This window comes from Salminus brasiliensis, chromosome 23 (genome assembly GCF_030463535.1).
Source record: "Salminus brasiliensis chromosome 23, fSalBra1.hap2, whole genome shotgun sequence".
Lineage (NCBI taxonomy): Eukaryota > Metazoa > Chordata > Actinopteri > Characiformes > Bryconidae > Salminus > Salminus brasiliensis.
Genome location: NC_132900.1, coordinates 29,109,363 through 29,123,900, shown reverse-complemented (window position 1 = coordinate 29,123,900; position 14,538 = coordinate 29,109,363). Strand labels below are relative to the sequence as shown.

General features: G+C 43.3%; 1 protein-coding gene across 1 annotated transcript in view; it reads right to left on the bottom strand.

Annotated features, from left to right (window-relative positions):
* LOC140546247 (nuclear factor of activated T-cells, cytoplasmic 1-like) overlaps nucleotides 1–14,538 on the bottom strand; it is a 61,392-nt gene that overhangs the window by 43,723 nt on the left and 3,131 nt on the right. Inside the window, exons 2-3 of the mRNA XM_072669488.1 lie at nucleotides 7,124–8,204; nucleotides 3,245–3,404 (exon numbers count right to left, since the gene is read on the bottom strand). Of these exons, the coding sequence (XP_072525589.1) occupies nucleotides 3,245–3,404; nucleotides 7,124–8,204 (1,241 nt within the window). The remainder of the gene's footprint in view (nucleotides 1–3,244; nucleotides 3,405–7,123; nucleotides 8,205–14,538) is intronic.

Here is a 14,538-nt window from a genome sequence, read left to right as displayed (position 1 = left end):
GTTAACTACTCTGGCTGATGTTAGATAGATGTTAACTACTCTAGCTGATGTTAGATCGATGTTATCTACTCAGCCTGATGTTAACTCTAGTCAAGGTTAGCCAGATGTTAACAATTTGAGCCAATGTTAGATAGATGTTAACAACTCTAGTCGATATAACATAGATGTTAACTACTCTGGCTGATGTTAGATAGATGTTAACTACTCTGGCTGATGTTAGATAGATGTTAACTACTCTGGCTGATGTTAGATAGATAAATGTTAACTACTCTAGCTGATGTTAGATCAAGATGTTAGATAGATGTTAGCTACTCTGGCTGATGTTAGATAGATGTTAACTACTCTGGCTGATGTTAGATAGATGTTAACTACTCTGGCTGATGTTAGATCGAGATGTTAGATAGATGTTAACTACTCTGGCTGATGTTAGATACACTTTAACTACTCTAGCAGATGTTGGACAGATGTTAACTACTTTTGCAGATGTTAGCTAGAAGTTTCCTCTATTCAGGGTTAACCAGATGTTAACAACTCTAGCCAATATAAGATAGCTTTTAACTACTCTAGTCGATGTTAGATAGATGTTAACTACTCTGGCTGATGTTAGCTAGATGTTAACTACTCTGGCTGATGTTAGCTAGATGTTATCTACTCTGGCTGATGTTAGCTAGATGTTATCTACTCTAGCTGATGTTAGTTAGATGTTAACAATTTGAGCCAAAAAATAAAGGGTCAAAAAGAGTTTTGACCCTTTATTAATATTTAACTCAACGTTTATTAACACCTTCCTGTGTCAAACATATCTGTCTGAACCCCAACCCAGCTGTAATTAAAGTGCAATGTGTCATTTTCTGCATCAGTCTGAACTGAGGGAACCAAATAAAAAACGTAATATAATATAAATGTCTTTGTCCTTATTCAACACAGCTTAGATTGCCAAGATTGCCCTGGCTGGACATCTCAGAGTGTTGTCTTTAAAACTGATTGACATGCTAAAGTAAAAATAAAACCATACAGATGATATCATGCTAAGTTGCCTCTACTACTTTTCATATTTTGGTCAACACCCCTATTTTTGCTGTCACAGACCACCGCTGAGCGCACCAGTGCAGAATGAGTGATGGAGTGGCACCAGCTCAGTCAGGTCCAGGTCAGAATGCCAAGTGCATGACAGGCCGGGCTGCTGAGCCTCGCCGCCTGTGCTAACAAATTCACCTTCAGCACTGAGACATGAGTTTTTGGTGGGGAGGAAATGGCTTATAAATAACACCTGAGAGTTGATGAATTGGGTTTGAAACTGGCTGGCCAGCAGCAGCTGTGCTGAGAAGTGAAAGTGCCCGTGTCTGATTGGAGAGAAAATAAGCGTTTGGAAAACAGCTGCAATACCTCCACTACTGCCTTTACCAAGAGACGGCAGCACCGCACCAGTGGTTCTGCGTCCATTCTGGATTTCGTGGTCACACACACACACACACACACACACACATATATATATACACAGAGCAGTGTACTTTCCACCTTGAATAAACCAAGAACAGAATTAAGGGGTGGGTTTGGTGGAGAGAGAGAAAGGGAGAGCGAAACAGAAAGAGAGTGTTCTGGTTTAGGTAATGCAGGTAGGCGAGAGTGACGTGGGACCTTTAAGGGCTGCCAAGCACAATACTGAGAGGTGGTGCTCTCGCGCCATGCTAATTGCGTCAATATGCGCCACTGCAATTCACTCTCACCACGTGCTGTAGACGATTGACTTCGGCCTTCATGGGCCATTAATAACACACACACAGCAGTGTGACACTTGGGCACACACACTGGCTTTTTTCCTAGATTTCTCTTTCTTCCTGTCACTCTCAAACACACACCTGCCCTTACTGAAAGCCCAAATGGCCGAGAAGCAAAAACAGACCTGCTTGACAAAGTCAAGACTTTTTTAGAAATATGAACAAGGTGGCAGCCAGACGCCGCAAATCTGCGTGTCCTCAGGGAACAGCCATTGCTAATAAGTCTGTAGAAATGCTATTGAACAAGCTGCAGAGCAATAAGAATCACACCGGTACTCCCTGAATGCTGCCTTTTAATTTAAACAGATTAACGCACTATATTGACAAAAGTATTGGGACACCTGCTCGTTCACTGTTATTCAAAAAATAGTTATCCTGCTTTTGTTGGAGTAACTGTCTCTACTGTCCAGGGAAGAAGACTTTCTACTAGATTTTGGAGCAGAGCATTGCTGTGAGCATTTGACTGCATCAGAGCGTTAGTGAGGTCAGGATGTCAGATGACCACCATCCTTCCCCGTCCCTAACTCCCCAACTGGATGGAGCACCATAATTCTAGAGAACACAGTAGTTTCACTGCTCCACAGTTCAATGCTGGGGGGCTTTATACCCCTCTAGCACACCCCTGACATTAGGCAGCTTGGTGCCAGTAGGTTCATGTTTATCTGCTCTATTGGCTCCATATTGCCACATACTGTTTGGACTGTGTGTGATGTAATTTTTGTTTTGCCACATGTATTTTTACCACAGTTTGGACAATTCTAGTGCACTCTGGGGTAGTTTAGAACAATTCTGGTGCACTCTGGGACAGTTTGGACAATTCAGGTGCACTTTGGGACAGTTTGGACAATTCTGTTGCACTCTGGGACTGTTTGGACATTTCTGGTGCACTCTGGGACTAAAATACAGGTGTGATTGCTCCATATTGAGTTCAGGAACTTACAGAAAGTCAAGTCATGTCCAGAAATCTCCTTTTTAGCCTCCCCTTTAATATAAATAATGTCAGTATGGAAAAAAATGGTTATCGTTTGTGCTCTATTGGCTCAGTTATGCCACAAAGTGCTTGGACCCTGATGATGGACGGTGCTATATGTGGATGGATGCTCAGCTTGCACAGAATTTTTGCGACAGTTTACAGAAATAACCATATTCTATATCAGTTTTAGATTAAAGCTACACATTTGTGCAAAGGTCTTGGTTGGAAAGATTGATCATTTACCTAATTACCCTTCCTTTTTACCCACTGTTAGGAAGTTATTACACGTAATGTGGCGTTTTTTTTACATTTTGGTGACGTTACTTAAGTTCTGATTGCCTAGAAAAATGAAAAACTGCAGCCATGGGTTGGCAAAGGGTGTAAATGTTTCATGTGTGAAATATTAATAAAAAATTATCCGTTTTAACCAGGATTTGTAAAACTTTACTGAAAAAATAAATACCAGCAAGCAGTGGGCATGAGCGTGGCTTACCTGCACCACAGGGTGTCCTCCCGACAAGGCCTTCACTGCTCCTCGGCTGCCTTCCGTCTCGTAGTGAGCGCGGTGGTGGGACTTGGGCTGCACTTCAATCTGCAGGCTGTAGGGGCCCGAACAGGACGGCAGCTGCCAATCAAGCGCCGGCAGGGACGGGCTGCCAATCAGAAGACAGAGCAGTTCTTCAAGATTTACGGATCACGCTCACACTCTCGCGCACATTAATTCTCTGAGCTCTGGAAAGCATTTGGATTTGAACCCTTTTATTTCATCATAGCCTCTAATCTAATCAGCTGAAGTCACAGCCTGACATACTTCGTTTCCAAAGCCTGGCTGCTAATTGCAGACCTTCCTTCAGAAGAATTAATGAAAGAGGCATGTGTTCCACTTGGACCTCTCCATGCTTTCTATCACGATCTGACAGCTCGTCAGAGCGCGTCTCTCTTGCTAGGCGTTAAAAGTCTATATTAAAAAAATGAGGGATGCACCGATACCAGCGATTTTTGACTCTGTCTAACATGACTCCTCAACAGGTGCCTATACATTATTTTATGCATCCACTAAACATACCATACACACACAACTTGTACACCGCTATTTGGACAAAAGTATTGGGACACCTTTTGAAATCAAGGCTATTAAAATAAGTTAATCCTGCTTTTGTTGGAGTAATTGTCTCTACTGTCCAAGGTAGAAGGCTTTCTACTAGATTTTGATGGAGCATTGCTATGAGGAATTGATTGCATTCATCAACAACAGCTTTAGTGAGGTAAGGATGTTGGATTGGAACTTATTCAACTCAAAAGAATTGGATGGAGCACCACCATTATTCCAGGTAACATATGCTGCAGGGGCACTTTGTACCCCTCTAGCCCACGCCTGGCATTAGGCATGGTGCCAAATATAGCTGCATGTTGATCTGCTCCAGAGAGTCCTATTCTATTGGCAGCACTTATCTACAGGGACTAGACAAGCTGCGTGTTTGTGCCTTGTGAATGTAAAAACGCATCGCAGGGCGGCCGACACCCGCTGAGGAAAGAGTCGGGTCCCCAGCTCCAGCACACCAGCTAACAGACGCCTGTGCCGGGAAAGAGAGCGCCATCTACCCACTCGGAGAGAGGACGGACAATTGTGCTCTCTGGGGCTCCAGCTGCCGATGGCAAAACAGCATGACCCTGGGCCAGAGTGGTCCAGCCGGCTCTGTAACGAATTTTGCTTGTAAAAGAGATGTGTGAGAGTCTGAAAAGTCTTTAAACTGGTACAGAACCCTTACAGCCTCTCAAAGACCCCTTGGTAGGACCCTTAATTTTAAGAGTGTAGTTTGACCAAACTAAGTACAAACCCAACCCGACCGCCGCGTCGAGTGTGTGCGGTGTTTTGTTTTGTTTGGATTTCGTCTCTGTCGCCACGGCCCTGCGAGAGCAGCCGGAGAGCGGATTCCCACGTGAGAGAGAGAGAGCGAGCGGCGCGGTTATCCAACCCTCTCGAGCTCCAGCGGAACGATATTTCACTGCTCCCGGATGCCTGCCTGACACGGAGCCCGCGACCTAGCGGCTCAAGTGGCTTCAATCTCAGGCATCCTCTCGGAGCGCTCTGCATGTTCTCTGACCCCACGCGAACCGGCTTCCCTCGCTCTTTTATCGGCCGCCTCAGAGCGGAGGGGGCGGTGGCGGGGTGGGTGGTGGGGGACCTGCAGCCAGCGCCATCAGCACTGACACCACCACTTCCTGTTCCCCACTATCACCATCAAACACTTGATTTCCGGCAGGAAAATGTGCCAGCAGAGGAAAGTGCACGCAAACACACACACACACACACACACACACACGTAGACATACACATAGACACAAATACACACTCAGTGAACACAGGGGGACCCTGAGGATTGTTAAAAATGGGAATCAAAACAAAATAATAAAATGATGTGTGTTAGTGGGTATGTTTGTGTGTACGTTGCTATGGGCACTGGGCTGGCCACATATATACACACACACACGCATGCATGTGTACGGACGCACACACACACACACACACACACACATAATCCAGCGCCACCCTTTGGAAGATGATTTATGAAACGTTACTGAACTTCAAAGAAAAGCTTTCTGTCTTCATACATTTGGCAAGAGGCCGTCTTAAGCTGTCTTAGGCTGCTCCCACCGCCGACTTTGAAGATACTGAGTAAACTTGCTTCAATGTTAAATAAACAAACGTTATAATAGAGGAAAGAGACGGCATGCACCGCCGAAAAGATGCAGCGCACGGTTTGCGTTTCTCGTTTTACATAGAAAGCCGTAATATGGGGGGCGTAAACACTCATGAATCAGCAGAAACACGGCAGAACCCCCCCTTTCATGCCCAAATCATCCCTGCAAACATCGCCCTGTGCTAAAATCCAACGAGGCCATAAATCAACACTACAGAAACTTTAGGTCTACTGTAGCTTTAGGGAGACAGAGTTGTACTTCAGCCTGCTTACATTACTCTGATATCATGGCGAGATGCTCGGGTTGTTGTGGTGAAGCCTCCTGAGATTCTGCACAGGAAATGCTCCCACAACGCTGGACCACGAGAGCGGAGCGCGCTTCATTCAGGGGCTGTAGACCAACTGTGGAGAGCAGCCTCCTTGTTTTGCTCCTGTTTCTAAAGGGTTGCATCCAATGAATTGGTCCAGTTTTCAGTCATGTCCGATTTCCACCCAATACATACACAACATGCCCAAATGTTTGTGGACGGCCCTTCTAATGACTGCATCCAGCTTCTTTAACTGACACGGATACCACACAGCTTGTCTGGACCCTGTAAAACATGAACCTATTGCACTATGCCGCGTAATGCCAAGGCCCCAGCATTGTGGAGCTGTATTCTGTGGAATTGTGATGGAATTATGAATATGGTGAACCTAGTAGAAAGCCTTCCTACCCTGGACAGTAGAGACAGTTACTTTTTAATACTCTTGATTTGGGAAGATATAATGAATGAGCAGGTGTCCCAATACTTTTGTCCATATCAAAAAACGTCCACTATTCTTTAGTCTTAAGGCTATATTTGACTGACGCTCCTAGCACTCAGGTACGAGAATGTTAGGAGTTAGGAGTCTTGCCTGTGGACTCTTACTGGTGTAGAGTGGTGGGCTTGCCCAGCCAGAGATATGAACCCTAGCTTGCCATGATGAAGGCGGTGTTGGTACCCACTACGCTACACCAACCACCCTATCGCATGATGCTACCAGCAATGGGAGGCAGAAGGCTAGCATTCTTCATACTGAACACTACAATATTATCTGCTGCATTGCGACATTTCTAATATATGTCATATATACAGTGAATTGTCATGCACAATATATATTATACGGCCACTGTCAAAGCCTCGTATCCCCTTTCCCCCCTTTTTGACATTACGTGAATCTGGACGTTGATCTTAGCGTCGTGTCATAATTCCATGATGAACGGACCAATAGAAAAGCTCCAAAATGTTTACATTGACATCCATGAAGTTTCAGTTTTTGGAGATACAAGGTTTTGGCATGATAGTGAAGATTTATCTCCAAAATAAATAAATAACTTTCATTGGAAATCAATGTAAAATGATTTTATTTGAATTAATTTTGGAACATTTGGATGAATGTTGGTCCATTCATCATAAACTTCTGACCCAATGTAAAGAACCACTGCCAGATTCCAATTATGTCCAAAACTGAAAAACGGCAAAAATTGAGCGATGATACACATTTTATACTTTGGCACTGTTGTTATAGCTGTCAGCAACTCTCTGAAAATTCCATAAAGTGCCTTAAAAGTGCTGCGATTTCTGACATATCGCCCTCCCCCCTTTCCGGCTCAAGCTATGAATCTGCTGCATCATTCATCTGCATACCTGATGTATGGCTTGGGTTTGGGCCAAGAGTATGGATGCGGGGGCACGTCCAGGAAGCCTGCGCAGTAGCTCTCCTTCTTGAAAGGTGTACGGCTGGTGCCGGAGTAGTCCTCCTGGCAGAGCTCCGTGCTCAAGGTCATCTCATCTCCACCCGGCTCCACCTTCAGGCTCATCCCGGCGCTGTGCTCCAGATTGGTTTTGCGGGATTTGAGGGGCACGCCTTCTCCGAGTTCAGCGAGGCCGTCTGTGCTCAGGGCATTGATTGCGGCTACGATGGCCGAGTTGGTGTACTGGTTGGTGGTGGTGCCTAGCCACGTCTCGTCAACCACGCTGAGCCTGGGCGAGCCCTGCGGTGAAGCGCCGGGAGACTGGTTGGGCGAATATGACGGCTGCCTGTAGGGGGCGCCATTGAAGCTGTATTTCCGCTTGCCATGGCTTCCAACATTGCAGATCGGCGAGCCGGGGCGGGAATTGCGAGGGGCGGCCCCGGTCCAGCTGTCATCATTGGGTATGGTGCCGTGCGGAGAAGTGGACGGCGAATGATGAGGGGAGGGGACGGAGCCGGGGGCATGAGGGCAGGAGAGCAGGGAGGAGGAGCCTTTGGGTGAGACGCACGGAGACTGCCAGGGCGAGTTTTGGGGCGAGTTGTCGTAGTTGTAGAAGCCCGACTCGTACGAGGCCTCCGAGTTGCAGCTGCGAGAGGACAGGCTGCTGGCTGGACTCAGACAGCTGGGGTCACGGTAGCCGTCGATGCTGGGGAGGGTCAAGGTCACGATGTTGACCCTCTTAGCCATGGGGTCGACGGTGCCGCTCTCCTCCACCTCCTCCTCAGACATCTGGCCGTAGGAGGTGATCTCGATGCGGGGGCTCTCCAGAGGCGGCGCCCCGTTAGGCCTGAGCCCGTGGGACAGGTAATAGCCAGAGGCCATGGCGTTTTCGTGGAGCCCGTAGCTCGCCTGGTGGCAGGAGGAGACGGAAATGACAGGGCTGGTCTGCAGGTTGTGGTACTGAGACGCCAGACAGGGGTTCCCCATCCCCAGAGGCAGAGACAGGCTTACGTTCGGCGTGTAGCTGAAAGCCTCTGCAAACACAAAAGAAGGAGACGTTGGTGAGCGCACCAAACCGTGAACCCCAATGTTTTGGAATTGGGCCTAATATATCCTAGACCCGGAAGTTTCACTGTTGATCCACCTTTAAATGTAGTGTATCAGATCAGGATTATCATTTATTTTATATATATATTTTTTAGTTATTATTAATTCTTTTTAATCATTGCGATTAAAAATGTATCTACTTTCAATCATAAAAAATAACTTTTATTTATTTTAACCACTGATATTAAAAAAAATAAACCTTTAACTGTAAATCAGTTCTGGACCAACTTATAAATAATTTTTATTTTATTAATTATACCGCTGTCATTTAAAAAATAGTCCACCTTTAACTGTACATGAGTTCAAGATTAAATTACCCTTTTTAAAAATATAATTTGTAATAATAATTATTATTATTATTACTATTATTATTAACCAATTTAATGAATAAATGTTCATTAAATCTTCATTTAACTGTACATCAAAATGAATGCCTTCAATTGTATTGATTTGAATTTTCATTCATTACTGGTTTTAATATTAATAATTTTTTTACAAAAAGTGGAGTGATATATATATATATATATATATATATATATATATATATATATATATATATATATATATTCCTTTGCATATGCATATGTATCTATTACATGAAAAATATTTTTGCATAAATATTTTTTTATCATATACTTGATGTATAATGTCATTTATTTTAAGCACCCAAAGCCACACATTCTAGGACCAATGACAACCAAGTCCTTTCATTGATTAGATGAGTACAATATGAGTACAATAACAATAACAATAAATATGGCAGTTATTATTATGAGTCGCAGTAGTAGTATTAGTACTAGCAGGAGCAATAGTAGTAGCAGCAGTATTACTATTATTATTAGTAGTAATAGTAGTATTGGTAGTAGTGGTAGTATTAGTAATGGTAGTAGTAGTAGTGGTAGTATCAGTAGTGGTAGTAGTAGTAATGGTAGTATTAGTAGTAACAGTAGTAGTAGTATTGGTATTAGTGGTAGTATTAGTAGTAATAGTAGTAGTAATGGTAGTATTAGTAGTAACAGTAGTAGTAGTATTGGTATTAGTAGTAGTAATAGTATTAGTAATGGTAGTAGTAGTAGTAGTAGTAGTATTGGTATTAGTGGTAGTATCAGTAGTGGTAGTATTAGTATTGGTATTAGTAGTAATAGTAGTAGTAATGGTAGTATTAGTAGTAGTAGTAGTAGTATTGGTATTAGTATTGGTATTAGTAGTAATAGTAGTAGTAATGGTAGTATTAGTAGTAACAGTAGTAGTAGTATTGGTATTAGTGGTAGTATTAGTAGTAATAGTAGTAGTAATGGTAGTATTAGTAGTAACAGTAGTAGTAGTATTGGTATTAGTGGTAGTATTAGTAGTAATAGTAGTAGTAATGGTAGTATTAGTAGTAACAGTAGTAGTAGTATTGGTATTAGTAGTAGTAGTAATAGTATTGGTATTAGTGGTAGTAGTATTAGTGGTAGTATTAGTAGTAATAGTAGTAGTAATGGTAGTATTAGTAGTAGTAGTAATAGTATTGGTATTAGTGGTAGTAGTAGTAGTGGTAGTATTAGTAGTAATAGTAGTAGTAATGGTAGTATTAGTAGTAGTAGTAATAGTATTGGTATTAGTGGTAGTATTAGTAGTGGTAGTATTAGTAGAAATAGTAGTAGTAATGGTAGTATTAGTAGTAACAGTAGTAGTAGTAGTACTATGCCTAACATATTCACTGTATCGCTTTACAGATGCAGTGCAGTGATCGCATAAACACAGCAGACTGAGAGAAAAACAAACACATGGAGCAGTAAGGGACTGTGGTGTAGGTGACTGTCTGGAAGGCGGGTGGTAATCCATGCCCCCTCATGACACTGTGAATTCATCTGTGCCCTGACATAATAATGTAACACAGCGTAATACATCAGGGATGCGTATAGCGCAAACAACACATGCCTACATCCAGATACACTCACACTTAGAGCTGGGCAATATGGAGAAATTGTCATTATCGTATCCTGATAAATTTTGTTATCGTGATAACAAATACTAATGAGGAGACTGTTATTACTGCTTAATAAACACTGATCAGCTGCAGGTTTCATCACCAACAGTGTGATTAGACTGGTTTAATTAGATAAGAAGTCTTTAAATATCCTGAAATAGTACTTTTACCATAACACCACCCCCTCCCACCACCACTATCACCCCCCTCCACCCTAGGCCAAAGAATTCACCCTGTCTCGCTGTCTTCCTTTAACCCTAAACTGATTCACGCCTCTAGAGAAACCCCTCGGGTCTGGATCTGAGCAGTGAAGCTTTGCGCTTGATTTTTTTTTCTGTGGCAGTCCCCTCCACCTCGCTCTGTATTTGCTAACCGCAGCGCTACGCAAACAGGACACCACGTGAAACGATGAACCTGTCTTGCACCGCTGAATGCGTGGGCAGACTGACTAAAATTAGTTCATGACAGACTATTTCCAGCAGCAGATGCTCCTGAGATACTAATCTGTAACTCTTGAATAGGTTTTGTGGTCGAACTGAACTTCTGCTTTTATGATTTTTTCAAATGGCAAAACCATTTTTAACAGGAGTCAAATTTGGAAGGGGTAAAGAAGACAATAGGTTTTACAACCTCTTATTTCACTCTCAGGCTCTTTTTCTGTGTGCTTGTAATTTCTAAAAAATTTAAATGATTCAAAAGGAAAATAAAATAAATAATAAAAAGCCCCAAAAAAACACATTCTTCACAAATTACACAAGTTAGAGTATAGAAAGTATTAAAATTACATTAAAAGTACATCACAATTGACCAGAATACTACTGCAGACTGGTGCAGAATACATGTCACTCTATATATGTATATATATGCTATCCTACAGTCCAGTCAGGCGTTCATTACAGTCAGCATTCCGTCCTTAGAAAGTTATGGGTGATCAATTTCATAAAGCTATAAACACAATAAGCCATTAAAAAGCGATAATATGCATAAAAATATGAGCACATACCTCACGTAAACACACACACACACACACACACACACACGCACTCCACCTGTCAACACACCTCTCTCCGTCTCCATCTCTCCTCCGCGGCTGCCGTACTCAAACAAAATGCTGAAATCAAACTCAAGCTCCTTTTGTCCTGACCCCATCTTCGTCTCCGGGACGGCTGGTGGAGCAAACTGCTGTCTACTAGCCGCTCTGTGAGCAGAGCAGCGGCTTTGACATCCTGTTCAGACACACACACCAGCTCTTATCTCTTCCTCGCTCACTCACCAAAAAAAAAAAGAAAAGAAAAGCACTTCAGTGAAGCTGCCGCCTCTTTTTTCAGAGGTTTTCTTCGAGGCTGATCCGCCCCTCTCTACTTTCTTTTTTTCCACTCTGTTGTGCGCCCTGTGATTCACTCGCTGGAGTGGCAGCGGCAGTGGCAGCGGCGGCGGCAGCGGCAGTTAGCTCTACTTATGCCGCGTAAACAAGCGCTCAGGGGCTTTTTCTCCCAGCCAACCTCACACTCGTTTGCATTTTCAGGCTCAGTGGAGCCAAGCTGGAGGGACGGCTGGAAGGGGAAGTGATCGTTTACCCGCCACCGCTCAGATCATCTTAACCGGGGTGAGAGTGATCGAGCGTGTGACGCTGGGGCCCGAAAAGTTGAGAAGTGACCCCTGCTTTTGAAATTTGGAGGTGATTGGGGAAGTGATCTGACCTTACGATACTCTATTACAGTACATAGCGTCAGGAATGGGGATGATATGATTGGAACTGGCCCAAGGTTCAAATTATGGTGCATTCCCAATCCTCAGGCTGGTCCTGAACTTAACCTTAAGCTTAACCCCAAAACCTAACCCTCACACTGGTCCTCAATGCAATCCCAACCTCAACCCAAACCCTAAACATAGTCCTCATGCTGGTCCGGAACCTAACTCTAAGCTCAACCCCAAACCTAATCCTTATCCTCATGCTTGTCACAAACCCAATCCTCACACTGGTCCTAGCTCTAAAGTCGACCTAAAACTTAAACCTCACCCTTATTAGACATATAGACATTAGTCTTAAACATAATTCTAACTCAAAACCTAACCCTCACACTGGTCCTAAACTTCACTAAACATCACTCTAACCCTAACTTAATCCTCACACTGGTCCTAAACTTCACTAAACATCACTCTAACCCTAACTTAATCCTCACACTGGTCCTAAGCTTCACTTTAACCCTAACATAATCTTCACACTGGTCCTAAACATCACTCTAACACTAACATAACCCACATGCTAAACTCTAATCCTAATCGTTACCCAAAACCTAATCCTTGTCCTCAGACTCGTCCTAACCTAATCCTCACACTGGTCCTAAACTTCACTCTAACCCTAACATAATCTTTACACTGGTCCTAAACTTTACTCTAACCCTAACCTAACCCTCTCACTGGTCCTAAACTTCACTCTAACCCTAACTTAGCCCACACTCTGGTCCTAAACCTCACTCTAACCCTAACCTAATCCTCACACTAGTCCTAAACTTCACTCTAACACTAACATAACCCACATGCTAATCTAATCCTAATCGTCACCCAAAACCTAAACCATGTCCTCACACTGGTCCTAAACCTCACTCTAACCCTAACTTAGCCCACACTCTGGTCCTAAACCTCACTCTAACCCTAACCTAATATTCACACTGGTCCTAAACCTCACTCTAACCCTAACCTAATCCTCACACTGGTCCTAAACTTCACTCTAACCCTAACATAACCCACATGCTAATCTAATCCTAATCGTCACCCAAAACCTAAACCATGTCCACACTCTGGTCCTAAACCTCACTCTAACCCTAACCTAATCCTCACACTGGTCCTAAACTTCACTCTAACCCTAACATAACCCACATGCTAATCTAATCCTAATCGTCACCCAAAACCTAAACCTTGTCCTCACACTGGTCCTAACCTAACCCTTACACTGGTCCTAAACTTCACCCTAACCTAACGCTCATGCTTGTCCTAAACCCAACCCTCACACTGGTATAGAACTATAACTATAACATCACTGTTCTCCACAGAGCACACTGCCATGCCCTGATCTTTCTAAAGTCTAAGTCTAACTCCTTTGACTAACTAAAGTTTGCTGAGATCTGAAAACTGAATCACTGCGTAACTGATTCACCATCATTAACAATAACATCATCATATCAGCCACCCCTAACGCACAGTAGCCCCAGTCCACATGTGCAGCTCTGGGTTCTACCCTCACCCGCAGGCACACAGGCCAGCCCGGCTAATTGTGTGTCTGGGAGCATTGTGGGTAGAAAGCACCACAGAGGGAGAGACAAGGGTTTGGGTAAAAAAAATAAGGAGGAAAGAGGGGTACCGAAAACTGCAACCGTCAGCAGCCTGAAGTCGTGCCGAGGCGACTCTCTCTCTCACACACACACACACACACACACACACATGCATAAAAGCTACTCCAACACCCATAAGTCTGCTATCAATTATGAGGCTTAAATGCCGCGGACTGAAATGAATAATAATGCTCCCCTCACCACAGTAATACACTCCCCGAAACCGCACAGACAGACAGAAGTCGACAGAAAGTCCATGACATCAGTGCTGGGGCCCGCTGCCTCCTGGATTAAAGGACTGAGGCGCACATTCGCTTGGTGATGCGGGATCACGGACAGCTTCGCTACGTGGACATTGGAGGTGGACGATACTATGATATGTTATTGGTATCGATTTAGGGGCAGTATCGGTATCGGTGGGTAATGGTGTCAAAGTGATATCAGCAGAGAAAAAGAGAAACGAATGAATACGATCCAATCTAGGGGTGTTAAAAAATATCGATGCACTTGAGTATCGTGATATTACGTCAATCGATTATGAAAAAAAACAGTATTGATATTTTATTCATTGTTGATATGTAAAGATTGGTGGTAAACAGTGGGATACTTTGTGTTGTGTTTAAAGTCTGACCACTAGAGAGCAGTATTGTCTTCAGATCCCATTGTTCTGATTGGATTAAAAGTCTTTAGATTTTATTATTATTTTTATTGTATTCTATTGTGTATTACACAATTCTATTCTATAATGACATTAATTTTGCTGTTTACTGATACTAATTTCATTCAGCTCCACTGTATTCTGCTTTATTCTATTGTAATTCTAACATAATCTCTTGCTTTTTGTCACTGCATTTCTATTCTATTCTATTCTATTTCCACTCTATTATTCTGCGTGTTTCAGTCCACTCAATTCCACTATAGTGTGTTCTGTTCTATTATGGCATACTCTGATGCTTA